A 13,741-nucleotide genomic window follows, 5' to 3' on the forward strand; every position below is an offset into this window, starting at 1 on the left:
ACTACTTAGATCTCAACCACCAAAGCCCAAACCGAAACAAAACAGCCACTGCACATCTACCTCCACCAAATAGCACAAGGATATGTTGGACCCATAAAACCGGCAAACCAAAAGAAGGCAAACTTAAACCATTTTCTACCAATCATGATCACCGGATGTCTTCCATCATTGGATAGCCTAAAAAAAAACACAAAATAGAAAATACGAAAATACGAATATTGTTCAATACAAAATTAGAACAGAAATGTAAATGCATCATATACATATTTTCACATTTAAAATGCCTCTTTTGGGAGTAGAAGAAGCACCTTTTAGTTTTCATCCTATCTATACGGAATATGATTGAGTTACTTTTTTCTTTTCATTTCTTTTTTGATGTGAGTTTCGCTCAAGCTCAGCCTCATTATTAGATTAACTTTCTAAAACAATTCAAACCTAGCTAACAATTCAGACTGGCCATTGCTTGGAAATTAAAAAAAAATGTTGAAATGCCTCTCTCTTATTCCTTTATCTGGTAATGCAGTATTTTTCCGAAGAAATTTGTTTCTTGGTTCCCCAAACCCATTATAATAAAATGGAAGCTGAATAACTTTATAATGGTTTACTCTTTTAAACTGGCCACGGCTTGAGAAGAAATATATTCAAATGCCTTTCTCTTACTCCTTTATCTGGCAATGCAGTATTTTTCCAAAAGAATTTGTATTTAGATTTTCTGAAAACCATTACATTGAAATGGAAGCTGGATGGTGTAACTTCCTAAACTGCGCCGTAATTTGCATAGTTGGGTCAGTGAAGATGAATAATCATTGAAGCATTTACAAAGCTTATCTTATTCTTTATAAACCTAACTGTAGACTCTCGCACTCATCCTTGACAATTATGGCAACAGTCATTACTGATCTTAGGTTTGACTTGGTTTATGTTTTATGATAAGTCGAGAAAGTGTTGTAAAGATTTGAGATAACCTTGAACGTTAGACCAAGGAATTTCTGTTGATGACATTGACAATGTTGATTGTGATGACATGTGTCCCTTTTGAAGGACTTTTCCAATTTCTTTGGCCAAAACCTTCAGTGAATTTATAGTTTAATTACCAGAAATAATTCACATTTTAAAATCCTATAAATCCATGTCTTCCCCTAGCTAAAGTTTGTTCAAATCAATTAGCAACCCTAAATTTTGACTTGGTAAGTCACATGCAAGGATGCTTTGTTGCCCGAGTATTGATCAACCTGAATTGGGTGGCCCCCTATTTTTTTAAGGTTTTTGTCTATTTTTGCATTTCTATATAATATTTTTAGTTGGCATTGACGGATCTTGTTGAGAAATAAACCACACAACGAAACAAGCAAGAATAGAAAATAACATAAATGAACACTAGGATTTAACGTGGAAAAACTCAAAAAAGAAAAAAAAATCACGAAGCCATGCCACTTCAAGAAATTTACAATGAAAATGAGATGAATTGTACAGATTTCTCTTATCTCTCTTTCATTGTCTCACTTCACTTCACTCTTTGTTATCTTCATAGAATAGACAAAGAGGTACACTTAAATTACACAAAGGGATGCAACACGACAACAACTCAAGTTAAACATGAAAAAGAGAAAGAAAACCGCCTAGTCTGACTCTTAGCGTTGGTGTTCGGAGTGACGCACCGATTCTCTCTGTCTATGAGCCACCCTGCAATGTGGTGGCATTGCAGTCTATAGCACCGCAACGCTTTGCCCTTTGTCTCCAACCAAAGACTGTAGCGCCACAATGCTATATGGTTGTATTCCCGCTCCCAAGTAGTGGGAGCCCCCCTACAACCCCCTAGCGAGCTCAACCGACGGAATTGAGGTTTGAGTCAACAGTACAATCCTATTGATCGACACAATCAGATTCCACATAGAATTAAAAGATCTTAACATCTTGTTGATTACTTGATTGTAATTTTCTCCTACAGCTCATGTAATTTTTCATTCAAGCCTTTTCTTGCTTCTAGTTTTTGGGTGAGATTGGGCCGAAAAATGATACCATTTCTAAGTAACTTTAAAATATGCTACTATGGTACATATCATGTGAATTATCATACTTATTAGTAGTTGTTTCCTTCAATAATATGTTTTGTAATAGCTTGATATACTTATTTTCATCACAATTTATATCTGCTTATCATAATAAGTTACTATCCTTTGTTTGACATTTAATATTTCCTGTCCAGGTGTCCACTCAGTTAAATAAATTGTATGCTAAGTTTTTGAAAAGAAACCCGCTCTACAATGGGAAGGTTTGATCGCTTTAGTACTTTGGTTGTTTTTTCTGTGCCTGAAAAATTCATAGTTTAATTTTATAAATTCGTTAAGTTCTTTGACAGGTTTCCATATATGGGCACTCCTTAGGAAGTGTTTTATCTTATGACATCCTTTGTCATCAAGAAAGTCCAATTTCTCCCACTCCTATGGATTCTGTGTACATGAGAAATGATGCTGAGCAGGAAGCACAAATTGATGTGCACTGCCCTTCCCTTATTTATGATGATGCGTCTGTTCAGGAGATTGATGAAACCAGTTTTTCTTGTGGTGCCTTGGACCAGCTTCCTTGTCACACCGCAGCTCCTCTTCCCAGAGAAAATTTGACTGATGATTGCTTGAAATCTGTTGGTTTTTCTAATGTTTATGGTGAATCTCCCGGTTTTGTTCAATTACCTTCAGATAAGGAGCAATATGATAATGCACCATCAATGGATGCTGGTGCCAAAAAATCTAATATGAAATCTAGAAGTACATATTATACTGCAGAAAAGGGGTCTGATGCAAATTTAGATATTCTTGAAGAAAATTCAGGAGAAAATGGCGCTGAAACTGCTGATCTGTTGGTTGGAGATGTTACTGGCAAGGACAATCTTATCTCCCAGCTGAGAGAAGAGGTAGTTATTCGATTGGAAGTTCGAACCTTATGGTGCTTGCACTGCCTACACTGCAATTTTGTAAACCTTTATGATTTGTTAGTGCTGATATCACAAATATTTCTAGTCAGTTGATCTTTAAATTGCCAAAAATTCACATTTTCTATTTATTTTTGGTGGGAAAAGTGGGTTGAAAACTTATAGTTATTTATTAATTATTACTTCCCAGGTGAAGTCTCTTCGGACAAGGATTGCAGAACTTGAACAAGAAATCTATTGCTCGTTGTCTAAAAATAATGGAGATATTAGCAAGGAAAAATTTGCTTTGAATGGTAATCCTTCATACTTAAACCAACTAATGCTGATCTCCCAAGGCCATCGGTGTTGGAAAGCTTTGGTTACCATCAGTTTCTGTTTCTTGAACCATATTTTACCGGTTCATTAATTGTAGGAAATAGAGTTGGATGTTGCAAAGATCAATCGTCCTTGGAAAAATATGAACAAGATGCCTCAAAGAAGAGTTACACACCGTACATTAGATATACTAAACTTGATTTTAAGGTGAAATACATAGTAAACTCTTCTCTGTTATAATTTGCTGTTCTCTCTTGTTAATTATTATCTCGTGTTAATTATTTTCACTAACTTGATTTCTATTTTTTTTTATTATAATGTCTTCTGACTCTTGGATGCACACCTTTCATATGCAATTAGTTTACAATGTATATGAACCTTCAGCTTGGACTAGTTTTTTGCTCATGATTGCTAATAAGAATAACAATGTAGAATGTTTATGGGTTTTCTACAGTTTCTGATACTTGCTGTGCTGATTGTTCGACGTCCCAGGTTGATACATTTTTTGCTGTTGGATCTCCGCTTGGTGTCTTCCTTTCCCTTCGGAACATCCGCATAGGCATAGGTAAAATATGACGATGTTTGTGAAATTTTTCTTAATTTTTTTTTGTTTAATGTATTTTGACATCTAATCAGGCTATTATGGGTTTAAGTCCTACTAGGTGTAAAATTATCGTTTTATTTAGACAGAATAAAAATCGATGCTAATTCTTCTTTTTAATATGTTATGGTACATTTTACTATGTGATTAAATGAGTCTCATGTGCTAGATTCTTTCCCCTTCTGTGAATATTTTTTTCTAAAATTATTTCTAATATTTGATTTGAATTTATTCTGTTTGTTACTTTTTACGTTCTGGGTTTCATTAATTTCTTCAATTAGTTATACATTTTTCCAACCTCATGAAGCTCATTGATGGATGTTATGCTCTATGATTGCCATTGTGTTTTCTAGATATTTTTATTTGATTGTCATAGGTTTTTTGAATTTTAACTATATCTAGTTATTTTGGAAATAGTTTGTTGCATGTTATTTAATAGATGTATTGCCTGAGATTTTTCAAATTGATGTTTTACGGGTTGATTCCTTGCCATGGGCAATATGAATTTAATTTAATATTTCTAAAAAGTTACTTCATTGATATCATGCAAATTAAAATATAATATTTGAGAACCTTTGTGCCTCCACTTGGGGTGCATTTAGGTCAGCTTAACTTGCTTCTATTGCTGATTCCATGGTTGCCTAATAGTTGCATGGTGTCCACGCTTTTACAAAAAATCCACATTTCTTCATTTTAGTTGTGCTTTTTTAGATCGTGGGGTGATTTATGATATTCATCTTTCATTTATGCAAATTAGTCTTGCATAATATTTAATTCATTGTTCAACTTTTAGGGGGTGTATTTGCTTCTCTAATGCCATTGTGAATATTGGAGCCACTATCCAATTCAACTCCTTTGATCATGTTGCCTTCTCTGCTCCTGACACATAAGGGTGATTGTTTGTGGCAAAGTTTTACCATCAATGTTCAAATCAGGTGGATCGCGCCTCAAACCATTGAAGCTCATACTATACACATTTCTCTCCTTACTCATGTAAGGAGGCTGAATCTGGTATCTCAAATGAACCGAGATGCCAACATGCCGAGGCTCTTATCATTGCTATCAAGGTTTAAAATTGCGTAAATAAGTCTCGAGGCATTTTTCGTCCGTGAGACGTAAGCCTCATAGACAAATAATTTCGTAAATGCAAATTTAAGTATTCTAGCAGGTAAATAACAGTAAGAGTCTATGATACAATAAAAACATCTAAATGAGAAGTGAACTTAGTGGAAAACAATAAAATGGATGCAATATATGTATCTCATAGCATAATTCAAAGTACAAAACTACAAATTGAAGTCTATCAGAACTCCCAAAGTACAAATAATAAAGAACTTATAAAATCCAATCATGTCTCATCACTAAATGAGTCTTCAGTGGTGGCATCTTCATCTCCAATTGTATCTATGAATGCCAAATCTTCACCATCTTCAATTTTACCCATTTTTCTCTTTCCTGTTCAATAAGAATGATTAGTATGCTGTTATTGCATATATTTTAAATGTAATAGCACATAAAAAATTGTGGGATACATTTGTTTGCTTGTTGTGCTGCAGTACTAGTGGATGTGTGTGGTGTGGTATTAGTGGATGTGCCCACTTGATCTGCTTCGCCTCTCAAGACATCCACACTTAGATCCTTTAGCTGCAGGTCTGATAATGACAAATCTGTCTCATCATCTATGAACCACTCATTATCAGACGCCACATCATCACACACTAAATGGTCCTCATCATCCTTCACAACAATGTAGTGAATATCCTGCTCTATTTCCATAGTAAGGCGCAGTAAAGTGAACTAGCATGAACAAATGACCCTTGGTCATTGACGTGATATAAGGTTGATGAATGGGCCATATATGCACATCCTTTGATAAGTTCAATGCAGAAAGCATAGGACATTATGCATGTTAATTTTGCTCAAGTCTCTGATAAACTCAAAGTGAGTCAATCCTTCGCCAAGTCATAGAAATCATAGGATATAAAGAGTTTTATATTCAATTTTGAAAAAAAAAATCATTGAACTAGATTCTTCATACCAAGTACATGATGCAGAAAATGTTGGGTATATGATAACTACTGACTAAATAAGTTGTTGCAATTGATGCAATAACTTAGCATCGGACTGTCTGGTCAGACATAGACTATGGCATAACTTTGAAGAGTTATTTAAGTTAAAAAATATTATACAAACTAAAGATCAATCTGCATGTATGCATATCTACATGAAGAAGTTTACTTCTCTCTTGCATCAATATCTAGGAACATCGTTGGATATCTTCAAATTAAAATCTTTATCATGACATCTTGGTAATTGCTCGGAGATTCGCTAGGTAAATGTGGGGCTACCATGGGATAGCAAATATATAAATATGGTCTCTAAATGTGCACTATATTTAGTTGTGAGGGGGGCATTTATTGTCCTAAATTTATGTGCCACCTATTTCAATGTTAGGATGGGAATCCGTGGGAGGCTCATTTATTAAATTCTAGCCGTTCCTTGGCATTTTGATCCTCTAGATAAGATGGTAATCCATGGGAGGCTCACCTAGATCACGTTGATCTCCTTCCATATTTAGATGACTGATTTAGGAAGGATTATATTAGAGCAATTATGTATTATTATATAATTATTTATTTATTTATTAAGATATATTGTATAGATCTATAAATAGGGACAAATTTTTGCAATAAAATTAAGCCTCCCCCCCTCCAATTCTTTGAATTTAACATGCATATTGTGTCACGTGATAATAATTTAATGCTAAATTATCATATAACTTATTTTAATTTGATTTCACCTGTGCGTATGTACTATGCTGTTTATGATTACTTTTATTTATTGGGTACAGATCTTATGAATTAATTCTTTGTTTTTTTTGGCTCTGCTTTATAGAATCTTTGATTCAGTGTTTGCTATAATTTGTAGGTTGAATTAATCTTTTATGTTATTTATGTTATGGATCTTAAAGTTTGTTTTGGATTGGTGATCTCTCTATTTTTCTGCTTGAGCATCTTGATTGAACCACTCTCCCAAAACAACGCAACTTAAAAATTACATATACAACACATCCGAGGCATTGTCTTCCCTGCCAACTTCTTAGTAAAGAGGGAGAGATTGGTGGGCCTTTGTGCCTTGCTCGGTCTGCTCTGGTGATTTTTTAAATTTTATGTGATTAAATTTTAACTTTGACTTGTATGTTGTTTAATTCTGTGGGGCTTATTTGATTGATCCATTAGGGCATCATACACTGCACATATGATCTAAGACCTTAAAAATCCTATTATACTTTCAAGCTTTAATACATTATTATTTATTGCTCTTTTATTAATTCGTAACACTTTTTATGGATGACAATAGAACAAAGTATAAAAACATGATTAGTGAAATTTTACAGCCTTCTAATGGAAATCCTAGCTATTGTCAGAACAGGTTCGAAAGGCCGTGCAGTCAGATAACACGGGATGTGATGAAGGATATGAAAACCTATTTTCTTTTTACAGAGAGAAAGTTCATATACGGTATTATAAACTGTAGAATTTCAGGAGATTAAGTTCATTGTAGATCTAGTTCTGCGTACTGCTTTGATTTCGAAAGAATTGTATTATATGGCTGCTATTGAATTTCAAGAGCGCAAGATGTAGTTACATGAATTACATGAAAAAGATTTATTAGATCCAGTGTTTCATGGTGAGGAGCACCAGTTTTGTTTGTGAAAGAAGAATGAAGGAAGCATGAGATTGTGCATCAACTTCAGAGAGTTGAATAAGGTGATTGTGAAGAAAAAATATCCTTTGCATATAATATATGATTTGTTTAACTAGTTATAGAAGTTTACGAGTGTTGGGTGGACTATCATCATTGGAGTAGACTTATTAGTAGTTGGTTCTCCTTTGATATTTTAAGTTTTTTAATCATTTATTTATAATACTTGGAGTTGGTTAATTTTTTCTTTTTTTTGTTTCTTTTAGTTTCTCATTTAATTTTTGCTCTTCCTATTTCATTAATGTACTCTTGTTATGATTATGTTAATAAAATAAAATACAGTTTACCGTCCATCCATTGCCTAATTGCATATGTTCTCTTTATATTACTTATTTATTTATTTGAGCATAAAATATATTTCATATCACTTTATCACATTTAGGGGTGTCAATTTAGGTCAGCGGGTCGGGTTTGGGTCGAACCCGAATTGACCTGACTTTAAACGAGTCAACCCGAACGCGTCCCGTTTTTGTAAACGGGTCGGCTTTTTCAACCCGGACCCGACCCGCGCGGGTTGCCAGGTTGACACGACTCTACCCGGATTTTTGAAATGCTCTCAACAGCGCAGCGGCAGCAACGGCAGCACGCGACGCTTCGAGCACTAGCGCGGCGTGCGACTTGACGGCCGACACTTCTGGAGTCGGGACACATGCGCCACGATGCTTTGCCCAGTTTGCCACTTCGGCCTTCGGGACGTGACTCGACGCCGGAGTTCGGGCGGCACTCGATGCTTCGGGAGGCTCAGTGCACTGGCGCAGCACGCGAACTCGGGTTCGACAGGGGTAGGGCGGGCAGAAGACGCGGGCAGAGGGTTTTCGGGTCATTTTCGATTTGCTGGGTCAACCCGAACCCGACCCGTTTTTTGAAATGGGCCAGTTTGTTGAACCCGAACCCGACCCGTTTCACAAATAGGTTGACCCGAACCCGGATTTTTCCGTGTCGGGTTTCGGGTCGTGTCAAAAATTGACACCCCTAATCACATCTCATGTTACTGCAATGCACCATCTTCCAGACCCGGGGCATGACAATAGATTTTCTTGTTTCCTTCATTGGTAATTTCTGTGCTACTTAAGTTTTTGAAATTCACTTTGCTTGCTAATACACACGTTGGAAATTTCAACCTTTTTAGTTTGCATTTAAGAAATTCCAATTTTAATAGATTAATGTTTTGCCCCTTGGATTAAATTTCCGTTCTGTTATAGTTTATATAGTAGGCTTTTCTTACTAATCTCTGTGTGATGGAATTTAGTTTTGTTTGTATATTCCTCAAATTATTTCCCTTTGTGTAGGTAAGGGACAAGATTATTGGCAAAATGAGAATATTTCTGAAGAGATGCCATCTTGCCGACAGATGTTTAATATTTTTCATCCATTTGATCCAGTAGCATACAGGTTTGTCTATTGTATCTTCTTTGGGAAATTCATCTCTCTCTCTAGTCTACTTTTGAAGTAGAATACTATTTATAGATTTACTCGTTATGTTTGGGAACAATCATACATGTGGTGTTTTGTTTTCAGTTTCACTTCTTTGATTTTTTAGCTTTATTTAAAGCATCGTGACATGTATTATATGAATTTGCTCTGGACTTTCATGCAGAGTAGAACCACTTATTTGCAAAGAATACATCAGCAAGCGCCCTGTCATTATACCATATCACCGGGGAGGAAAGCGGTTGCATATAGGATTTCAGGTGAGTATACCTGAAACCAGTTTAAAAAGTGTTTCTCTACAAATAGATATTTGTTCTGCTGTTATGACGAATTTATTTAAGCTGGAAAATATGTGCACAGGAATTCACTGAGGACGTGGCAGCTCGCTCTCAAGCCATGATGAATAGCTTGAACTCTTTGAAGGTAGATTTTGAACTATAATGCAAGCTTCTTCTTCATCTTGATTTTGGGCTTCTTCAATGCCTTTATTTTTAGTTTGATTAATGATTGGTTTTTTTGGGAAGAAGAAACTTAGCATCTTTTACTAAACAATACCGTGCATTGCATAGGATGGTGTGAACAATCCCCCTGCATTGCATAGGATGGTGCCATTTCTTTGAAATACATCTTTCCTCCTTAAAGCTCTTCTAATCAATTCCTATGGTTCTTGATCATAGAACATCTTAAGATTAATAAAATTATAAAAATCATACGAGGATCCTTTCTTCATTCTATATCCTTGTCCAGATTTTCCTAGGATTCCTAGCTTGAACCTAAATTGGTTCTTCAAAATTCATACAAAATTTTTTATCTTATATTCTATTACTCTCTCCCATAAGTTCATTTTTAGACTCATATATATGTTTGATTCCTTCATGCTAAACACAATCTTGAACATCGCTTTTGTTCATAAATATTGGTCAAAATGATTTTCAAACATTTGACATCATTTTTAGAGGTTATTGGTTGCATATATTAGGGGTATATTGTATTTTTAATGCATTTGACCTTGTTTAGTGTTTGTTTTAAAGCAAAAAATGTAATTTTTTTAAGATATTAGATGTTCCCAAACCCTAATTGGGGAGAATAAATCAAGAAAAAGTGAGATTTTATTCCCAAATCTACTGATTTTTGAAAACTCATGCATCCTCTGCTTCATCTCTTTGGCCACCACACTCACTCTCTTACCCCTTCCCGTTGCCCTTCACTATTACTATCACTATTGTTGATGCAATTGTTGGCCTTGATAAGCCCCTCTCATAGCCCTTGACCTTGCCAGAGTCCCTATTATCTCTTTAGACCTCGCTCATCACTGTTTCCCTCTTACTCGGCTTGGTCCTGTCCCTTCCATGTTTCCCTAGGCATGGCCACCCCCTCACCCGATATTCATAGCCCACGATATCATCCAATGGCTCAATGCACCCACACCCTTAGCATTACATATCAAAGATAGAGAATAAGGAAGATTTTTTTTTTTTGGGTATTTTAAATGCATCCACATATGATATTTATTGATTTAGAGAAAGCATAATATAAAGTTTCAAGAGAAGTGCTATGGAGAGTTCTAGAAAAGAAAGGGGTTAATAATATTTATATTTAAGTCATTAAAGATATATATATATAAATATAGGAGCTACTGCTTGCGTCCAGACACAAGGTGGTTTGACGGTGATATACTGTTTTATGTTCCAAAAATGTTTTCTCATGATATTTCTAATAGAAAGGTGATATCTGGATCTAATTTGGCGAGGTTTTGCATTCTAAACTAACATCTATATTAATAGGTTAAAATGATTAACGTGTTCAAATCAAGAGACGAGGTTATTACGGAAGGTAAGTCTCATTTCATGTTTTGGTTTTTTATTCTTTTATTTAATTAATTTCTTTTGCTATTTGAAAATTTTTATGGTAATATACATGCACTACAAGCAGTCGAAGATAATCAAGAGAAAGAACAATCATATGGCTCCGTCATGATTGAAAGACTGACTGGCTGCATGAATGGTAGAATTGATCACGTCCTTCAGGTTAGTGACTGCCCTTCACTATTTTTTCTGATATCAATAGATTAAGATAAAGGGTTCTAATTCGACTGTTATTCAATAAAAATCTATTTATTTATTTATGCTATGATAAACTTGACAAGGTGGATTATCTGTCTATCGATTATCTCCTGGGGTAGTTTCAGACATTGCGTTATGAGATTCATAGTTGTTTAAACAGAACTTTTAGATATCTAACAAGTGATTAAGTTGACCTTTGGCAGAGAATTTTCATCTTTTTCTTAAGATTTTATTCCAAAGAAAAGATAGCGTGTATAATTATGCTTGAATTCTCTCATTTTTTTATGCTGCAGTCAACAATCTAAATAGGGGTGTCAAACTTTGACATGACCCAAAACTCGACCCGGATTTGACCTGAAAAATTTCGGGTTAGGGTCGATTTGTTTGCCGAATGGGTTGGGTTCGGGTTTCATTTTCTGACCCGTTTCTAAAATTGGGTTGGGTTCGGGTTGACCCGTAAACCCAAAATCAACCAAAAAATGACCCGGGGTTCGGCCTGCAGCAATCTCGTGCTTAGGGGTGTCAAATATTTGACACGACCCGAAAACGTGACACAAACCCAATCTTGACCAGACCCAAAACGGGTCAGGTTCGGGTTCAACAAATCGACCCGTTTTAAAAACCAGGTTGAGTTCGGGTTGACACAAAAATATGAAATTGACCCATTTTGACATGGAAACCCGAGATTTACCTGTTTTGACCTGAAAATTGGAGATTGACCCGTTTGACCTGAAACTAGCCATTTTTGGTCGACCCCGAGTCATTCGGGTCATGTCGTGTTGACCAGGACCCGAATTTGGTTGGGTTCGGGTCTGAAAAGCGACCCGCTTACAAAAACGGGTCAGGTTTGGGTTGACTCGAATAGTGTCGGGTCAGTTTAGAGTTCGAGTCGAACCCGACCCGTGACTCTAAATTGCACCCCTACTTGCATTCGCCCGCGTTTGTGCCCTATCTCGATCCCGCGCTTGCGCTGCCTAGCTCGCCCGTAGCACTCTGCACTCGACCACGCTCAATCTCTCCCTTGTCCCTCCCACGCTTGCATCTGCAAGGATCACACTTGGACCCGCGCTTGATACCACTTGGCCGCTCCCGCACCCTCACCTGCTCCCGTGTCCGCACCCCGTACAGGCGGCACTCGCTTGCATCGCGCCCGCTTCTCCCCCTTCGCCCCCTTCGCCAACACCCGCTTGCTTTGCCTTTGCTAATCCTCATTGCAACATACCCTTGGCACCAAGGACATCCCCAAGTTCACTTATTCTCTTGGCAACACACAAACTTTGTCAAATTACATACTATAAGAGTGGCATGAATTGTTTAAAAAGAAAGGAGAAAAGTTCAAAATAGTCCTCAGACTATTTGTGTGTGTCCAATTCAATCCAAAAGTTTCATATTTATCTAAGTTTGTCTATTGATTATATAAAATGGATTCCATGACAAGCACGGGTCCTAGACTATCATAGTTTTCTTAGGACTTTGAACAGATTTAATATCAAATTGAAGGCCTCTTAATTAGAAGCCTAAGTTCCCAACCAACAGTTTAAGCTTGGTTGCATGAGAACTTTAGTGGATACCCACAAAATAAAAGGTAAAATCAGCATATAAGCATAAGAAACTGATTCAAATCTATGATGTTATGCAGTATGTACTTTATACAGTTTGAATCGTTAAGTAGCTTATTTGTGCTGTCATGATATAAATATATGCTGGTCATCAATTCTAAAATAAAATTTCCTGTGGTCTTACTTATTAAATTGTGGTGACTTGTGATTCACTGGTTAAGCGTTGCGTAGTTACTAAACGCTCCCCCCTTTTAGGAAATTGATGTGAAACCACTAGGAGTTACTTTTAGAAATTAGAAAGAAAAAAGATTAAAGCTTTGCTCATTTAAATTTAATGCTAGCACATAAAAGTGAGTTAAGAATTTGAAATTTTTAATTTGCTTAGGCCCAAAGACGTGCAATAGAAAATAACCAAAACAATTTTTTCAAAGTTCAAGGAAATTTAAATGCAAAGTACAATTAACAAAATCAGACGCTTAACAATGAGAGGTTCACCTCAAGGGTCGTCTCACTCAATTATTTGTAGGCTTTTAGCGGAGAAAGATGACCCATATGATGAAGGATATTACCACTAGAGAGAAGGCGCTGAAGAATTTCGTTGGGGGAGAGATAGCCGGTGGAGATGGAGGTAGTGGGTTGCCGACGATGCTCCAATTGTAGTTTGAAAGTTGGCGGTCGATGACGCTTGCAAGAGTCGGAACAACTCGCTCCAAATATTCTCCAACGGTGGCGTCGTCTTCAAATCCCACGTTGAAAAACGGAGATCTTAGGATGTTGAGGCTTCCGTCGGCGTTGAATACAAGACCCCACTCAAATTCTGGATCCGCCATGCATGCTTGACGTAGGGAAGAATTCCAATATGAAGAGGGGAAAAGAGGTGGAGAGAGGAGAGCAATTGTGGTGTTTGAGGACGGAAGAGGGAGAGGAGGGGGCGGCGGGATTCCCAAGGAGAGAGGGTGAGGCCGGCGGGTACAAGGGGAAATGGCTAGGGTTTGGAGAAATTAGGTTTAGAAAATTATGGAGGAGATTAATCAAAAACTGAAGTTTAATTTTAGTTTTGAGTAATTGGGAGGGAATT

General features: G+C 36.5%; 1 protein-coding gene across 5 annotated transcripts in view; it reads left to right on the forward strand.

Moving 5' to 3' along the window:
• Nucleotides 1-11,068, forward strand: part of LOC110095354 (phospholipase SGR2) — a gene marked incomplete at its 3' end in the record, with an annotated part of 35,798 nt that extends 24,730 nt beyond the window's left edge. For all 5 annotated transcript variants that reach the window (XM_020820863.2, XM_020820865.2, XM_020820864.2 and 2 more), the window contains 10 exon segments: nt 2,207-2,272; nt 2,360-2,911; nt 3,120-3,222; nt 3,342-3,451; nt 3,737-3,809; nt 8,900-9,002; nt 9,208-9,301; nt 9,402-9,464; nt 10,826-10,874; nt 10,974-11,068. In XM_020820863.2, the coding sequence (XP_020676522.1) occupies nt 2,207-2,272; nt 2,360-2,911; nt 3,120-3,222; nt 3,342-3,451; nt 3,737-3,809; nt 8,900-9,002; nt 9,208-9,301; nt 9,402-9,464; nt 10,826-10,874; nt 10,974-11,068 (1,308 nt within the window).
• Nucleotides 11,069-13,741: the final 2,673 nt, after the last annotated feature.

This window comes from Dendrobium catenatum, unplaced genomic scaffold, assembly GCF_001605985.2.
Source record: "Dendrobium catenatum unplaced genomic scaffold, ASM160598v2 fragScaff_scaffold_946, whole genome shotgun sequence".
Lineage (NCBI taxonomy): Eukaryota > Viridiplantae > Streptophyta > Magnoliopsida > Asparagales > Orchidaceae > Dendrobium > Dendrobium catenatum.